General features: G+C 43.1%; 1 protein-coding gene across 1 annotated transcript in view; it reads right to left on the reverse strand.

Moving 5' to 3' along the window:
- Nucleotides 1-18,470, reverse strand: part of LOC137528887 (galectin-4-like) — a 30,006-nt gene extending 11,536 nt beyond the window's left edge. Inside the window, exons 1-6 of the mRNA XM_068250614.1 lie at nucleotides 18,365-18,470; nucleotides 12,178-12,266; nucleotides 8,302-8,509; nucleotides 6,176-6,295; nucleotides 700-732; nucleotides 587-610 (exon numbers count right to left, since the gene is read on the reverse strand). Coding sequence (XP_068106715.1) covers nucleotides 587-610; nucleotides 700-732; nucleotides 6,176-6,295; nucleotides 8,302-8,509; nucleotides 12,178-12,266; nucleotides 18,365-18,409 — 519 coding nt within the window. The 5' untranslated portion in view covers nucleotides 18,410-18,470. The remainder of the gene's footprint in view (nucleotides 1-586; nucleotides 611-699; nucleotides 733-6,175; nucleotides 6,296-8,301; nucleotides 8,510-12,177; nucleotides 12,267-18,364) is intronic.
- Nucleotides 18,471-18,733: the final 263 nt, after the last annotated feature.

An 18,733-nucleotide genomic window follows, 5' to 3' on the forward strand; every position in this document is an offset into this window, starting at 1 on the left:
GGTTGGGAAAAAAAAAATCTGTCCATCAAGTTGAGGCAGAAAAAAAAATACAAAAATTGGTACATTACGATCCTGATCGCGTACATATTCCAATTGATGCAGAGTAAGGCGAAAAACCCTTACAAAACTTGGGCCAGTTATCCTTCAAAGGAACACTACTTGATGTCATAGGACCTCTGTACATACAATATTGTTGGCAAAGGCTGTCAATCTGGGGGGGTTACACGAAAGGCTTCATCAAGAGGTTCTCGGCAAAGAGAGATAGGGCAGCGGTGAGGTGAAGTAGGCCTCCTTGAAGAGGTGAATTTTGAGGGCTTATCTGAAGGTGTTAAAGAAGGGGGCAAGGCTGATGGGCAGTGAGAGAGACTTCCATAGGATGGATGGGGGCAGCTCTGTACTTGCGCATCGGAGTGCGAGATGCGTGGGGTGGTTAGGAGGAGGTTGTTAGAGGAGCAAAGTGGGCAGCCAGGTTTGTAGGCCTATGTGTGTAGATTTTTACGCCCTTGTGTATACATTTTGTGCCCCATAATATAAGTAGTGATTAATTTAGTCCGTAAATAAAAAAATGATAGAGTGAAATACTCACAGGCAGGTTAGGCAGTGGAGTAGGCTGGGTAAGAAAAACAAATAAAGTCAGTGTGTCTGTAAATCCAAAGCCATATCATACCCACTTCATCTAAATACTCTTGGGAAACTTACCACTCCAGGGTAGGCAGGACCACCCATCGGAGCCTGGAAAGAAAACGTGCAATATAAGACAAGTGATCAAATGACTTACTTCTCACTCTATTTTGTCAATCATTCCCTACAAGATCCTCATGCACATTGTTTGCTCTCACTCCTAATTCCTTATATGAAACAAAACCTGATCTGTTAATTTTTTATCCAGTTAGTATTTTACCTCTTACTCCCTGTGGCACTAATGTTTTACAATTAACTTGCAGCATAAATGGAAACCCCTATTTGTTGTGAAAAGACCAAATCTTTAACTCGGCACAAGGGCTTTTTTGCAGTTATCCAAAAAAATGATGGTTAGTGATTCTGTGAAGATGATCAGTACAGCCATCTGTTGCGATAACAATGAGGGGGAGGGGTACAGACCCAATCTCAGTGAGAGGGTTGCAACCTCTAACAATGCCAATTTGTAGCAGGAAGTGTATATAAAGAAGTGAACACATCCAAGAATTATCTTTATTGTTTTCTTGCAAATAAGCAAACGTTTCAGAGCCACACAGGGCCCCTTTATCAAGGCACATGCCGCTCTAGGCAACAATCTGTCTGCCGCATCAGGGTAAACCTAGAAGTAGAATGTTAAATGGGGAGTCTCTGCTCCTCTTCGCACTCACAAATGTGATGTGCATCCAGCAGATGGCTACAGCGCTGTAGCCGCCTGTGTGGCCCCAAAACATTGGTTTATTTGCAACAATAACAATAAGATAATTCTGGGATGTGCAAGCTTCTCTATATGCATATGTTCAATGAGGGGCGTCATCCCCTTTCTTCATCTTCAGCACTCCCTGTATAAACTTAAGTGGAATCCTTAAAGAGTAACTCCAGTGAAAATAATGTAATAAAAAAAAGTGCTTCATTTTTACAATAATTATGTATAAATGATTTAGTCAGTGTTTGCCCATTGTAAAATCTTTTAAATCCTTGATTTACATTCTGACATTTATCACATGGTGACATTTTTGCTGTTGGCAGGTGATGTAGCTGCTGCATGCTTTTTTTGGCCGTTGGAAACAGCTGTAAACAGCTATTTCCCACAATGCAACAGGGTTCACAGACAGGAAACTGCCAGGAGAACCACGGTCCTCATTTTCTTGTGGGAGGGGTTTCACCACAATATCAGCCATACAGCGCCCCCTGATGATCAGTTTGTGAAAAGGAATAGATTTCTCACGTAAAAGGGGGTATCAGCTACTGATTGGGATAAAGTTCAATTCTTGGTCGGGGTTTCTCTAAGTGTGTGCAAAACAAAAACTTTGTATATTGTAGCAGGAAGTGGACAGTATTTCTACTGCTGTCCACGTAGTTTAGAAACATTTACAAATGCCCACAACACAACAGATGTTGATAAAATCCAGATATCTTTATTGGTACATCCAACAGACAGGCTCATAGCTGACGTGTTTCAGATACAGGTCCATAGTCATAGCTTGCCAGATACAAGACAGGAAGTTAGATATATACAAATTGAGGAGCATTACTGTGGCCCCTATCGTACCACTGGTAATATTTCCAATGTAACCAGGCATTTCACATAGATACATGGAGGTGATGTGAAATCCTTTCATTTTAAAGGAATTGAAAAGGTTTTATGCCCAGTCAGAGGAGGTGATTATTATCACAGACTGCTTGTATGTGAAGTAAAATGGATCTTTCAGCTTGGTACTAGAATACCCGATGGTTTGAATTGTTCTAGAATGGGATATAAATCTTTTATACTGAATTTGCAACTGTTTTTAAATTGTGTACTTTTACGCCGGTCCAGTTTTTTGTAATGCTCAAGGAGCTGGTTTTAGCTTATCACCCTCCAGGTGTATATATCACTTCCTGTCTTGTTTCTGGTAAGTTATGACTAAGAACCTGGGTGTCTGAAACGAGTCAGCTACAAGCCTTTCTTTTGGATGTACCAAGTTATCTGGATTTTGACATCTGGTGTGTTGCGGGCATTTGTTTCTGTGCTGCTGCCCAGTGGAGGGATTGCCCAGCACCACCGGCATGTGAAGGGAGACTCTTGTAGTGGTCTGTCTTCTGTTCCTGCATCCACGTAGTTTAGTAATGACTTCCATGACAAAAGCTTTATAGTTTGCATGAAGCATGAATCAGATTGTGTAAAATGGAGAAGTACAGAGTACAATGACCATGCACAACGACAGGCAAGCATTCAGAATTTATCTTTTTTATCTGATCAGACAGCAATAAAATGTATTCAGCCTATAAAGGCATTGTTGCACTTTGCACCAACTGGTTATATTAGACTTTGGCTGCCTCTCATTCGGTTTGCAGCAGTGGCTGCGGTGAATGTCTGCAGGTGCCTTCATGGAGTACATTAGATTAGGGGCCTGCAGAACCCTTAGCATGGTGCCAACACTGACCTGCAGAGAGAACCAACCCAGAAAATCTCCCAATACCTCATTTACATTCCACTGCAGGCATTTCCTCTGCTCACAGCCACTGCAACACCTGGGATGGCTCTTCCTAGATGGGTGTGAATAACATGTGGGGGAGCACCCATGCAAAACGAACAAATGCGTGCCACAGCTTTCAGTCACTGTACCAGTGACTAAGCAGCGCAAGTCCAATGAAGCTGGCACCACCTTCAGTTGAATATAAGCTCTTTATTCTATATTAAAGTCATTAAAATGGCATGTCTGCAATAAAAATGGCTATAGCGGCATATAGCCATTTTCATTGCGGACATGTCATTGTACTGTCGGGCATAAAATCAAAAATCAATTCTTTATTTTTATCTGGTAAACCAGTAATAAGGATGCTAACCAGGCAATTCAAAAGTTAAAAATCACTATTACTTTTCTTGTTGATAAATGATCATTCCCCAGTTTACCTGACTCTTATTTGGTACATTGCTGCACAAAGGAAGTTGCAGGGCATGCTGGGTTGTATTTTTTTTTTTTTTTGCTTCTCTGCTTCCCCCTCAGACTTAACTAATGCAGCCTGATTGGCCAAAGCCTCTTTCCCTCCTGTTTTCCCCTACCATACCTCTGTTCCTCTCTGATTGGCCAATATTTCACATGCTGAGACAATGCACTTTCTATTGCAGAGCTGGGTGGGAGTGCCTGAAGACTGGGAATAGGGTGGGCAATGCATACTAGGTGTTGCCGCGGTATACTGAGTGGGCCATAGCCCTTATGCAGTGCATTCAGGTTGTCAAAGGCACTGCATGCTGCACATCCAAAGTGATGCATCTGCTTCCACATTATGTGATGGATTTTCCCAGATTTTCTGACTGCTGTGGGTCTATTTGCCTAATAATGAACGTGGAGGCAATGAGTTCTTGCCTGGAGGTGATCCCCACACCCCCACTCAGTCCTTAGTATATATACAGGGTGAGGCAGCTGATCTGGGCACAGCACTGCATGCCCGATTTGGGCGCCCGGAGTTTTAGCTGGGTGCTGCACTAATTTGTTGTTTTTTTAAAAAAAAGGGTAATTGGCAGTCGGCAAGGCAATACCCGGTGCCCGAATTACGCATCCCCCAAGTTGCTACATCTTGGAGGGGGGACTAATAATGAGTGTGGGCCCAGAGTTTGTGCAGGAGCTGGGTGAGCAGTTTTTCGTCCTCACCCTGTGCTGAAATGGCCCGCGCTGATAATGAATGGACTCTATACAAGGGAGTACTGAAAGAAATAAGGAAAATGACCTTGATGGCTATCATGAAAGATATATTTAGAAAAATGTCCAATAATAGTCCAAGCAGCTCGGTGTGCAGATAAAGTAGTTCCAGACTTGTATATTATCTTTCTTGTAACTACATTATCTGCACATCAAGCTGCTTGAATTATTATTGAATGTATGCAAAAATCAGGAAAGATTTATTTAGAAATCAAGGATGTTTTCCTAATTTCTTTCAATAAGTATCCCCCCTTATCAGAGCAGGATTATTATCCACCAGGCAACCTAGACAGGTGCCTCTGGCCCAAATATGAATCATTGTTTTATGGCTCCCTTATCTCCACTCCATCTCTTCATGCAGCTCCACACTTTGCGTCCTCTCCTCCCTAAGTCATCATGGTAAGTCGCCATCATCTATTGACTCTCTGAATCACTTACACCTTTCTCATTAGTTACCAATTATGACCACACAAAAATCTATTAATGATAATCCAATATAATTACTGTACAAATATGAGTTTCATGAGCCCTAACATTCCTCACATTTTCTAAGGAGGGCCATATTCTGGATCTGCATAGTTGAGTTGCCTGAGATAGCTCTACTTTTAACAATCTCTCAAGTATTTTGAGATGACGCAAACACACACGTCGGCAAACATTGATGGCGAGGTAAAACCGGCGGAGTCCAGAGAAGGACTGAGACAAAAAGGGGCCCATTGATATAATTTTGGCTCCTATTCATAGTCTTTTTCTTATGCTGAGGTGGGATGGGTGAGAGGTCAGAGAAGGTAGCAGCTGGGCCTCTTGGCTCTTCTAGAGTCTATGGGTTTGATTCATGATACGCTCAGTCCTGCAGCGTAGCGCATCTTCCTTAGTAACGCATGCTGCTTACATTAGTGTTCCTTTAAATGCCGGGTACTGCTGTGCCACTATTAGGTTAATTAACATAGTTAAAACATAGTAACTATATTAATTAACATAGTAGCTGCCACGCTAGTGAAGTATCGCGGTCACGATATTTCACAGCAGCAGCCGGCATTTAAAGGAGCACGTGTTGCTGTGTAAGCAGCGTGCATAACTAAGGAAGGCACGCTATGCTGCAGGACCAAGCATAGCGTGCAGCCTTGAATTTAGGTTGTGCTGCTGTCACGGAGCTCACGCTATAGCAGCACGGCTTCATGAATCAAGCCTTATGTCCTTAACCGTTCTTATTTTAGGACTGGTGCACACCAGAGCAGTTCTGGAGCGTTTTCTAAAACGCTTGCAGGGGGAAAACCGCTTGGCTAATGATCGTGAATGGGAATGGGATGGTGCACACCAGAGCAGGTCGATTTTTCCATGAACGCAAACTCGGGGGCTGCAGCATTTTTTAGATTTCTGAGGCGTTTCCGCCTCACTGTTAAAGTATAGGAAAGAGGAAAACCGCTCTGACAAACGCTAGATTAGAGCGGTTTTCAAGGCGTCTTTGTTACAGAAGATGTTCAGTAACAGCTGTACTGTAACAATATTTGAAATGTGCTACACAAAAACGCTCCAAAAACGCTATGCCTAGAATTGCTCTGAAATTTTCTTCAAAAACCTCTAGCGTTTTGCAGAACTGCTAGAGGTTTTTGGTGTGCACTGGGCCTTACTCTTTAAATTGCTGAAGGGCATGCACACAAATGAATATGTAGATTGTCAAATGTATTTGATGCAAAGATTCTCTCAAGTACCACAATATATTAAAAAAAATATCTGTCAAGCTATCTGAATTTCTGCCATGCCGATTCTTCTACCAGCTTGGTAGAATTATAGTAATTCTAGATAATATAACTCACCCCTCCTCCAACAACGGTGACGTTCTGGATGGTCACATCTCCCTCCACATGCACACACTGCACCCGCTCCATGGGCACCCTGTGGCGGTATTCGTAGAATGGCATTCCATTGACATTGACCTGGGCACACAGACAGAAGAACCCATTTTTATCATTCAAGAGATGTTGAGTGGGTTTGGTTAATTTTACAGAATCTGCAAACTAGCCTACAAAATCGGCCAACATTTTTACTCAAGGTCATACAAATGCTCAAAATGAATTCTTGATGAGGGATATGGTGTCCCTAACTGTACACGGTCCCTTTCTTGTTTAGTATACAGAAACTGGGCCTGGACAGCTGGGTGGCTGTTTATCTAGGCACAGAATTGCCAGGGCTGGGTGCTTGTTGTCATCATAATCTACACTTCATTGAGTGGTCTGTGGCTACTAGTCACTTCACACTGCCTATGCAAGGCTGCTGCTATCATCTAAAAGAAGTTCATTTATATTTAAAGCGGATCCAAGATGAAAAACTAACTATAACAAGTAACTTGTCTATACATCTTATCTAAAGTTTAGATAGTTTACACAGCAAATCTAGCTGCAAACAGCTTTAATAGAATATGATTATTTCTTCCTGTGATACAATGACAGCAGCCATGTTGTTTGTAAACATTACACAGAGGCAGGCTTATCTGTATCTTGAGCAAAAAAACCTAATCCCCCCTCCCCTCCTCCCCTCTGCCTCTGAAATCTCTGGCTAGTAATACCTCCCCCTCCTCCTGCCCAGACTGAGCTCACATAAGCCCTTGCTACTGTCTGAAAGTGCCTTGGCTCTCTGAAAACCTGTGGGCGTGGCTTGTTTAGTTTATAGGGAATTAGATTAATTCGTATTAAAACAAAAACAAAAAAGTATTTGGCTTGAGGAATGCCCTATAAACAATAGGAAAGGAACACAATTATGCAATGAGTAAAAGTTCATCTCGGATCCATTTTAAGAAGTATGCAGACTGCCATCACAAGCCAAACATTTTGAAACTCAGTGTAAAGTTTGTCCTCTGGAAAAAAAAAATGCTTTCCAAACCATTTACTTGACAGATTAAGAAAATCAGAACACCTGATTGCTGTACACGTGTTCCGGAGGAGTGATTCAGAAACTTTTATACTGGGAGGATTGGCATAGTGGCCAGACAACTAACTTTTCAGAATAAGGTATGCAATAGGAACCTCCATACTCCTATGGTGACAGATAGAAATGCAAGAATTATAGAAGGTGCCATTTCTGACAGTGGGGGTGCAGCAGTGGAGCAATTGATATCTGCTGGTAAACAATTAATAAAAGGTAGAGATTGTCATTGACCATGTCTAAAGGTGCGTACACATCTTTGACTGATGTCACCCGTCAGGGATCGGTACCCGATCCCCTCGAGCGACATCGCTGGGATAGACAGAGTCAGCTGTATAGCTGACCGCGTTTTGTTGCTACGCAGGGGCAGAGAGACATCACGCGGCTGGTGGGGGAAAAGCAGGCACAACGGAGATGGCCGTTGCTCAGCCAAGTGGATCCGCCTGCCATATCACTTGCAAGTTGGTGGTCGTGAGCCTCTGTACACATGCCTGACTATTGGCTGAGATGGTCATTATTGGCAACCTCAGCTGACTTTAGTCATGCGTGAGTACGAGGAGGCTTAACACTATATGCCTAGCTTCAGACAGGCATCCCCTGATTATCCAGTTGTTCTTCAAATGATTAGTTGCAATCACTCGGTATAATTTGCAAGTTGCTTGAAAGGAAATAGTTGGAGACCACGTTCCGTAGACTTAAGCTGGCCACTAACGGTCCAATTTCTAGCGAAAATTCATTCGAGCGATCATAAATTCTGATCGGATTGGTTGTAAATCTCAGTTGATGGGCACAATCGATAATGAACGATTATAAAAACAATCGTCCGATTGAATTTTCATCGAACCAAAATTTGGATTTTCTTGTTGGTCGAGATAGATAGGAAGCAATGATTGGTTAGTTGATGGTGTATTGAACGATTTTTCATCCGATCAGAATTTCTGATCGCTCGAACGATTTTTTGCTAGAAATTGGACCGTTGGTGGCCACCTTTAGCAGATAAAATGCTCTGTGACTTCCTCACCTGATAGCTTCCAGGGTTGACCATGATGACCATATCGAAATGAGTTCCTTTGTGGAAAGGGAAGTTATCTTTCCTCCTCTCCTCACTTCCCCAGGAGCCACCCTGAAAAGTGTTGCAGACAACCTTGTTCTTCCCATCAAACCGGGGATTGAAATGGAAGGCGATGTCGCATCCATCAAACTGTCCGCATGAAAGATTGACAGCAAACCTATTCCGCAGAAGCAAAATAAACACAAAAACATGAGCAACACACATTTCAGTGCCTGAAGCATCAGGGCTGCTACTGCTCCTAATGTACCCTGGACAAGACATTTCATGGACCAAATGATCATTTGAAATAATTTCAGTTGGCATTCTGATGTCTCTCGAGTTCTCTACATTCATCCTTAAAGCGGACCTGAACTCAGAACTTCCACTTTGCTCTAAAAGATAAGCAACAGCATAATAACCTTTAAAGAAAAAACATTTGTTACAGCTGATACAAATCCTGCAATAAATCGGCAGTGTGTCTACTTCCTGCTTTCATGGAAGCAGCCATAGGGTTTACATTCTGTGTTTACAAATTAGCTGATCTATTGAGCCAGCTGGCTGACACTTGAGAGATTAAATTACAGTCGTGATTAGTCACAGATGAGGGGGAATTAAAGTGAACCTCCGGACTAAAAATCGACTCAGCAGCACTGAAAAGGCTTGGTGTTTCTCTAACAGTTTCACAGCATCAGAACTTTGTTTCTCTTATACAAGCCTCATTTTTAGCTGCACAGAAGAAAACTGCCTGGGCTTTTTTCCCCTGATGCTGTGCAAAGCATGATGGGATTTCTGATGTTGTTGTTCTTGTTCTGCTGTTTTGGTGCAATTTTTTTTTTTTTACATTTTGAATTTGACATTTGAAGCCTGGCGTGTGGAGCTGGGAGGGGTAATCAGGACACAGGACAGTTGGAACTGTGTCTCCTGCTCCCTGTCACCTCCTTTCAACCAAAAAGATGGCTGCCCTCATGACAAAGATGGCAGCCCCCATGAATCACAAACATTTGCCTGTTCTTTTAAAACAGGGTGGGTAAGAGATTATATTACCTATCTATTCTAATTAACATAACTAATGTAACTTGATGACAGTATGTTTGTTTAGGCTGAAGTTCCCCTTTAAACAGGCTAAACTCTCTAAATAAATACAGGGTGCATTTCTCTAGGTTTTCCTTCTGCCCTGTGCAAGAGCTCAAGTCCACACTAAGGTGCCTATTAATGATACAATCTTGAATGTACAATCTTATCAAATCTATGTAGTTAAAGGGTAAACTGAGTGAGTAAACTTAGTGAATATACTGTACTTTGAGTGGGTACTTTAAGTAGTCTCTCATAGTACATAAATGTAGTAAGATTGTACAATCAAAATTGTTTCATTAATGGGCACCTTTAGTCTACTGCATCCATCAGTATTATGGCGACTAGCAACTGACAGCGGTGGATTTTTCAGCAGATTGCTTTGTGCCTGAATGCCGCTTCTCCTCACTATTCCCATAGCGCTGCACATGCAGCTCAGCTGAGCCCAGAATGCAAGACAGGGATGGGCTGCCAGCACACTAATGGCTGAAAGGATCACAAAAGGTTGTTGCAAATGAGGCTCTTATCAATAATGCAAAATATTTGTAATTTTAGCTGTGCTTTAAAATACTGGCATGTCCCTGTTATTGTTTTCATTAAAACAATAAAACCAGGATGACTCATCAGTAGCCCCTACTCCTCTTAAGTGTTTGGTGAAGTGCAGAGGTTTAGGGCCCGTTCTCACTACGGTGATTCCCGCTAATCGCCAAAGCGCTAGTGCTATTCTAACCCCATGGCAGTGATCTCACTGTTGTGACTGGCGCCGATTAGCGATTAACAGCAATCGCAAAACGCTTGCGAATTCGCATGAAAATTCGCATACACCCGCATAGCGGTATGCGAATTCTGGTGGCTCTGCCATGCAAATTTTTGACGCGGATGAAAACGCTCAGAAATCCTGACAAGTGGAAATAGTCCCATCCACTTGTATTGGCTATGAGAATTTGCATGCGGCAAACGCATGCGAATTCACGATAGTGGAAATGGGCCCTATTTAACTATTGCGAATTTTCGCGTACGAAAATTGACATAAAAACACATACAAATTTACATGCGAATTATCACCAATCAGAAAAATCTTTTAAGATTTTTTGCAGGCGAAAATGTCACGCTATAGTGGAATTGTAGCCTTATTCATTGTTTAACCTCCCCCTTTATGAAGAGTTTATGGCACGGCCTATATGATCTAGTATAGAAATAAAGCCTCAAATATCATCATAACAGTAAGGCTAAGGGCATTTTTTTTAGAATGGGTTCCGCGTACATCAAAAAAGGGCGTCGTTTTTTTAGAATGGGTTCCGCGAACATCAAAAAAGGGCGTCGGGAAAAAAGGGCGCGTGGTGTAAGCGATAAGCAGTATTATCGTATATAAAAATATTGTGTACAATTTCGTTTACAAATAGTGTTTTAAAAATTTATAGATCATTAAATAACGTGTATGAAATCGGCAATTCTTAAAACGTTAATCTTCCCTGTTTCTAAACTGAAACCTATAATTACGTTTGTTAAAAAAACAGTAATATTTGTTTAAACATTATAATTATATATTGTTATGAATAATCTTGATTTATCGTTTATTATTATAATAAAATGTGAAAATATTGTTTAGAACAATGATATTAATATAATTACATTCATAATAACTGTTGATTAGTATTATTAAAACTATACCTAACCCTACTCTCACACAGAACCCTCCCTGTACCTATCCCTAAACCTAAGACCCCCCTGGTGGTGCCTAAACCTAAGACCCCCCTGGTGGTGCCTAAACCTAAGACCCCCCTGGTGGTGCCTAAACCTAAGACCCCCCTGGTGGTGCCTAAACCTAAGACCCCCCTGGTGGTGCCTAAACCTAAGACCCCCCCTGGTGGTGCCTAAACCTAAGACCCCCCTGGTGGTGCCTAAACCTAAGACCCCCCTGGGGGTGCCTAAAACTATCCACCCCAAAGCCCTCCCTGTAGCTATCCCTAACCCCTAGACCCCCTGGTGGTGCCTAAACTTAAGACCGCCCTGGTGGTGCCTAAACCTAAGACCCCCTATGGATAATAATGTTTTACAAACATTAATAAATAAAAAATTTAAATAAAAAAATTTGAATAATTTTTTTGGGTGGATAATAATGTTTTAGAAATGTTTTACAAATAGTGATTGTAAAAAATATATTGCAATTTACGTTACGTACTGATCGCTTTATTTTGTGAATAATAACGTTTTACAAACAGTAAGGGTTAAAATGTTAAATAATGTTTTAATTAAATAGGATAAATATCTCCGGCGCCCATTAAACGATATTTATAATGGGAGTGAATGGGGCGCCCTTTTTGTCCACTTGTCTCATGCGCCCAAATCTCCTGCTTCCACCACTGTAGGCTGGAGGGTGAATCTTCATTTCATCTCTGTCAGCCGCTGTGCTCCTCTCTCTCTCCAGCCAGCACCCCTCACATGTGACTCACCGGTAACGTGTCGGCGTGTCTGCACCAGCGAATGCACACTAGTGTGTGGCTTGGCTAAAGAGACCTTTCAGGAATCCCCCTTTGAAAATCCTGAGTTTGCTGCTGCAGTCCTCCACAAGATTGCTTTACAGTCTTTCTCTATGGGTATCGCCATTGTTGTACCTGCACATGACTGCCAATGGCCTTCAACATCTACCTGCATGTGGTACATTACTGATTTGGCCTACAATACTCTAAATTCAGCACTCACTCCTGCTAAAAAGCGTAAGTCCTTTCTGGTAGCTTCCTGTAGTGAAACTTTTCATACAAACATATGACTTACTTGCTCACGTGATGGGGAACTGTGCCTTGGATCCAGACAGACATCCCGGGACGTAAGCCGCCATAGATTGGGTTTCTGAAGGGGGTAGTCTGGAGGTAAATGGATGATAAGAGAGAGGTCAGTGAACCAGATTCATGGTTGTGTCAATAAAAAACAATCGGCAGTTGCAGGAAGTGACAGGCACCTATAGAATCAAGCTGATCATCATCTGATCCTGCTGGTTACAGATGAATTACGGGGCACAGTTTCCTACATATAGACATTCACTGGTTGACTTGTCTCCAGGAAAAACGATTGATTTTACAGATCGCCATTGTTCCCATGAGATAAGCAGGCACCAGGGGTTATCACCTCAGTACATAAACATGCATTACCGTGAACAAACCAGCGAGTTATGCCTTTCTATTACTGACCTACAGAATGAGGAAAAAGGGTACCCTAGCACCAGCTCTTACCAAGGGGCATATTCACTAAACTGTGGTAAACAGAAAAACATATGTAAAGTCTTACACCATAATTAGTAGAGCGTTGTACAATACATTACACACTACTCATTATGCAAATGCCTTTACGCATGTTATTCTGCTTATCGCAATTTAGTGTCTCCATAATGCCTGTGTAAAATTAAAAAGAGGCACTGTAGTGACATATAGTAGAATGCGGAACATTATTCAAGATGCCGACTTTTATGGTAATTGTCCTGGTTTCAGAAACACTCCCTAAGTATGCAATATAAATATATATATATTGCTGTATTAAGTCCCATCTACAACATACAATTTTTTATTCGATTCGATTCATTGATTCGATTCAATCTGACATATCCAATCAGGATTCGATTCAATTCAATTTGCTATTGCAAAACAATTGGACATGTCGGATTAAATCGATAAATCGAATCACAACAAAAAAATGTATAGTGTAGATGGGGCTTTAGATATATAAGCTGATTAAATATGCAGAATCCCCCCGGTAAATTTTGTACTGGCTCTAGAACGCTCAGTAAATTAACATTTTGCAGAGATCACCTGTCAGCAGTAAAGTTGGGCAAACACTGACTAAATAATCTATAAATTCATGTTGTAAAAAAAAAAAAAAAACAGCAATGTTATTCAGCACGGTGGCATAGTGGATATCACTCTTGCCTTGCAGCGCTGGGTCCCCGGTTCAAATCCCAGCCAGGGCCTCTCAGCACAGATTTTGTATGTTCTCTCCCTGTCAATGTGTGTTTCCTCCAGGCACTCCGGTTTCTTCCCATATCCCCCAAACATACAAATAAGTTCACGGACTTCCCCCTAAAATTGGCCCTAGGTATATATACTGGATACATAACTGTGGTAAGGATTAGACTGTCAGCTCACTCATGGATACACCCCTTGGAGACTTATGGTGTCCATACTTTGCCAACCAATGTGACAAACAGGTCAATCCCCCTCTGATGTGAATCTGATCAGAGCGATTGAATTCCCCCCAATATACACTGCACACAGATTTTCAATACATTTCACCATGAAATCTATTGAAAATCTATCAAACCCCAGCATTGCACTGTTCGATACAGTGCAGAACTATGTGCAGGTGGTCTTCTGCCACTTCCCCATTGCGTTCGATCGATCAAAATTTTCCATAAAGGTGTCTCGTAATTTCAATAGATTTTTGCCACAAATCAGTCGAACTTCCGATCAATGTGGCTCATCGTGCTATAGATTTCTGGCAGATTCGATCAGAGTGATCAAACCTTCTGAGAAAAATGGATGCTTGTATGGCCTGCTTAAGTTCCACATTACGCAAACGTCAGAATGCTAATAGCAATTTTATGCTGTAAAACGTTTCCTCTTGGGAGCAACAGTCATCAGATCAATGAGCTTCAAAAGGTTATTGCCAGAGATATACATGTGGCCATTGTTCCCTGTAGAAAAGCATGTACTGCAGAAAATCACTTAAAGCAGAACTTCCTCTCTGCTCTAAATGATATGAAACAGCTGATACAAATCCTGCAATAAATCTGCAGTGAGTCTACTTCCTGCTTTCATGGAAGCAGACACATTGTTAATATACTGTGCTTTCAAATGAGCTTATCTGCTGTGGCAGTCAGCTGACACAGGAATGAGATCAAATTACAACTTGTGATTAGTCACAGATGAGGGGGGAATTAGACAGGCTAAACTCTTTAAAGGGAACCAGAGACGATGAAATATACATACCTGGGGCTTCCTCCAGCCCCATACGCACGGATCGCTCCCACGCCGCCATCCTCCGCTTCCTGGATCCGCCGCCACCGGATCCCGTCATTGCCGCGAGTCGGCCAGTCGGCCGGAAGCCGCGGCCAATTCTCCGCATCACAGGGTGCTCTATCCATACAGATACGCATGTGGCTGCCTACTGCGCAGCCGCATGCTTGCGGGTATGGAGGGAGCCCCTGTGATGCGGACAATTGGCCGCGTCCGCTGGAAGTGACGGGCCCGGTACCGGCGGATCCAGGAAGCTGAGGACGGCGGCGTGGGAGCGATCCAGGCTTATGGGGCTGGAAGAAGCCCCAGGTATGTATAAAATCTTTTTCTATTTTGGCTTGCCATTCCTCTCTGGTTCCCTTTAAATACATGCAGGGTGCATTTCTCTATGTTTTCCTTCTGTCCTGTACAAGAGTTCAGGTCCACTTTAAAGGAAACCAGAGACATTTAATGAAGCAGCTTTAATACTTACCTAGGACTTCCTCCCACCCCATGCAGGCCATGGGCTCTTCGCCATACTCCTGGGTCCCTCCATTCCTCTTATGTCTTCCCCGTTACATTTCCAGTCGCGGCTAGTCTGCTCTGCATCGCTCCCATGAGCCGTGCCGTGCCTTGCAGGCGCAGAACGCTCCCACCCACGGGAGTGCAACAGGGACACGTGGGCGGTCCACATATGCGGTGAAGCACAACTGGCCATGTCCGAAAAATATATTATGGGAGGAACGGAGGAGCCCAGGAAGAAGGAGATGGAGCTATGGCCTGCATGGGGCTGGAGGGAGCCCCAGGTAAGTATAAATGCTGCTTGATTAAATGTCTCACATACACTTTAAGCAATGTACAGACTAGATGACAGGCAGCTGTTCAGAACGTCTCAGTCAGGAATCTAGCACATGTACAGGTGTCCCAAAAGTCGCCTAAAGATCCACCACGCCCGGCCACACATTGTTCCCCTCCTCACTCCGCCCGCTGGATACTACACTGTCATATGCTTCACCATCATCCCCCCTCCATAGCAACAGATGCTTTTCCAGCCTGTACAACACTTGACCCGGACCCTGAACCCTGCAGGCAACAAGAATAGTGATCTGGTGGTCTGTAGCAGCATCCAGTTGCTTGTGTTACCCCAGTATAAAGCTTGGGCTAAATAAGTGACTTATAATTCCTCAGCCACACAACCAAAATCTCATGAGCTCTCTCTCTTTGCAGCACATTAGTTGTACAGAGAAACACCACCTCTTTTGAGGAAAAAGGCAATCTTTTCTAAGAGCTCTTTTCCACAGGCGGCAGAACTGTGCGCTCAGTGAGCAGTTACCAAGCAACAGCAAGCAGTTACCAGGCAGCAGCAAGCAGTTGTGGGAGGACGACAGTCTTCTCACTTCCTATCAACTGCTTGTGGAAAAGGGCCCTCAGAGGAAACTGGTGAAATGATGAATGTTACCCAATGCAGCTGCTAACAGCTATGGCATACTACAACAACAGAGATAGGGCTCATTTCTACAGGCAGTTGAACTGTATGCTCATCAAGCAGTTACCAGGCAGCAGTGAGCAGTTACCAGGCAGCAGTGAGCAGTTACCAAGCAGCAGTGAGCAGTTGCCAGGCAGCAGTGAGCAGTTGTGAGAGTTTGAGAGGCTTTTCACTGCCTATCAATTGCTCATGGAAAAGGGACCATACTCAATGGCATGCAAATAATTCTAACGTGTGTGCAAATTTTATCTAAATTGTATATAGCTTGGAATTGGGGCAAAAATGTCCAAATGTGCGGTTGATTAACCCCATGCTAAGCTGCTTACAATTTGTATTCAAGGTGGAATTATTAGCATGTCATTGACAATTTCTACACTGCAACAACTGCATTAGATAACAGTAAGGACTCTTTTCTACGGACTGTTGAGCTGTGTCCTCAGCAAGCAGTTACCAGGCAGCAGTGAGCAGTTACCAGGCAGCAACAAGCAGTTACCAGGCAGCAGTGAGCAGTTACCAGGCAGCAACAAGCAGTTACCAGGCAGCAGTGAGCAGTTGTCAGCGTTTGAGAGGCATTTCACTGCCTATCAACAGTCCGTGGAAAAGAGACCTAACAAAACCATCTTAGCTTTCACAACCCTTCCCTCACCTCCCCTCAGTGACACTCACCGCCGGGGGCCCCATGTTGGAAGTGTCATAAAACAAGTGTGGCCATCATGATCTTCACACCCATAACAAGTGTATCTCTTGGACCTCTTTATCGGAGGGAGGGAATGTTAGTATTGGGGGGCCCCTCACTGGTCTGGACCCCCCTGTAATTGCAGGGGCTGCTTACTTATAATAACGCCCCTGCATCTTGTGTCTGAAACAATAAAAAACATTGGCTCTCCTCAGTATTTTGTTATTTGATCTGAGGAAGCGGACTGCGATCCGCGAAACGCATTACAATTCAAGTGTCTGGTTTCTATTAAAAATGTTATTACTTTTTTTGGGCTACCCTCTTCTTTTAGAGGTAAGCCTATTTATGTATGTTTTATCCAGCTTACATTATGCATCCCACACATCACATTTTGGGGCACCTCCTCCCTCCCAGTAATATCCCACACCAACCCCCTCAGCTCGGGGTGCTGGCCATGTATGTTGGTTCCTTGAAACCCTTACACCCCTTTTTCTTTTTCCTGTAAAGCGACCTACATTGTCTAAGACTAAAGAACCCGAGTGAGGAGGGGCTTTCCTCACCAGCCGTTACACTATGGTTGCCGGTCTTGCAACCTATTCTTGTGAGTATTCTGCACATACCAGTGTTGAGTGTCCCATACCCTCGACGTGCTACACTGTCAGGGGCTGCTGGTGTCCCTGTCTCGTTTTTTTGTCTCCTTTGGAAGGTACTCGGACTCCATTGGTACCACACCCTCTAAATCCTGCAGTAGATCTGCAGTGTGTCTACTTCGTGCTTTCATGGTAGCAGATATATTAACATCCTGTGCTTTCAAATGAGCTTATCTGCCGTGGCAATCAGCTGACACGGGAGAGATCAAATTGCAGTTGTGGTTAGTCACAGATGAGGGGGAATTAGACAGGCTAAACTCTCTAAATACATACAGGGTACATTTCTCTATGTTTTCCTTCTGTCCAGCGCACACAAAAGCTCAGGTCCACTTTAAAGGCTTCATTCTCTAACAATACCAATACCTGAGAATGCTGATCAGATGCTCTAACTAACTCTGGCCTGACTTTTCTGGCTGCATGCTCGTTGCAGGTGTGTGACTAAAAAACAGTGGCATAACTAAGGACCTTGGTGCGAATTTTGCATGAGGCCCCAAGCACTCTATTGATATGGAGCCCCAATTCCTATCAAGGACAGCTGCAGTGTCAGAGAGATGTATTTAGAGTAAGGCAACAGTTTGCTAAATATTGCCACCATGCAATGCACATATAAAGGTGTTCATTACCAACATAGCACCAATGCAAAGCTAATAAGATGGATGAATGACGGCCCCTCTGGTCCACGTGCCCTGGTGCTTTCACAACCTTTGCATCACCTATTGCTACGCCACTGCTCAAAAACAACTAAAACCAAAAGCTTAGCATGACAGCTCACTCAGCTGACAGCTGGGCAACTGGCATTTTTTTAAAAAAGGGAATGAAGATGGCAGGCTCCATATTCATCTCAATTTAAAGGTCCCTTTAAGTTTCAAGCCACTGGAAATTTGCATAAAAAGTCAGATTTGAAGCTCAGCTAAATCTCCACAGTCTCTGGTGTACTCTTAAAATGTAACAGCTGATTGGCTAGTATAACATGCTGTAGTCTGTGAGAATATGCACCCAGTGGTGACCCACAGGTAGCAACCAGCAATCACCTGTCATTGACTCAGCTGCTCTAAATGAATGAAATCATGAAACGTGATTATCAATATCATCACTGCAGTTGCACAAAGCTTAATATAAACTGTTAGACAAAGTGGATGAAGGAGATGGTACTTATGCCACTTACTGGGTTGTACATGGGCTGGTATCCGACTGCTGGAACAAACGCCATGGCTGGTCAGTTGTCTTTGTCCACCTGGTAAAGTCACCTATGAAACAGACCGCGATACACAGTGCAGGGCACTTATATACACATACGTAGCTATGGGAGTGTCAGGTGTACTGAGATATTGCAACCTTTGTACCCTACTTACTCCATCTCTGCAATTACAGAACCTTTGTCCATGTCATATAAAGACTATGTGTTTTTTCTCTGACTAGACTTTAATATAAAGCCCTGAATATCTATAATGGGGATGGACCATGCGCTCCTATCACAGCCGGGCAAATGAAAAGTAAAGATAGGGAACACTTCTATATATTTAGCTAACCTGGG

Source organism: Hyperolius riggenbachi, chromosome 8, assembly GCF_040937935.1.
Source record: "Hyperolius riggenbachi isolate aHypRig1 chromosome 8, aHypRig1.pri, whole genome shotgun sequence".
NCBI lineage: Eukaryota > Metazoa > Chordata > Amphibia > Anura > Hyperoliidae > Hyperolius > Hyperolius riggenbachi.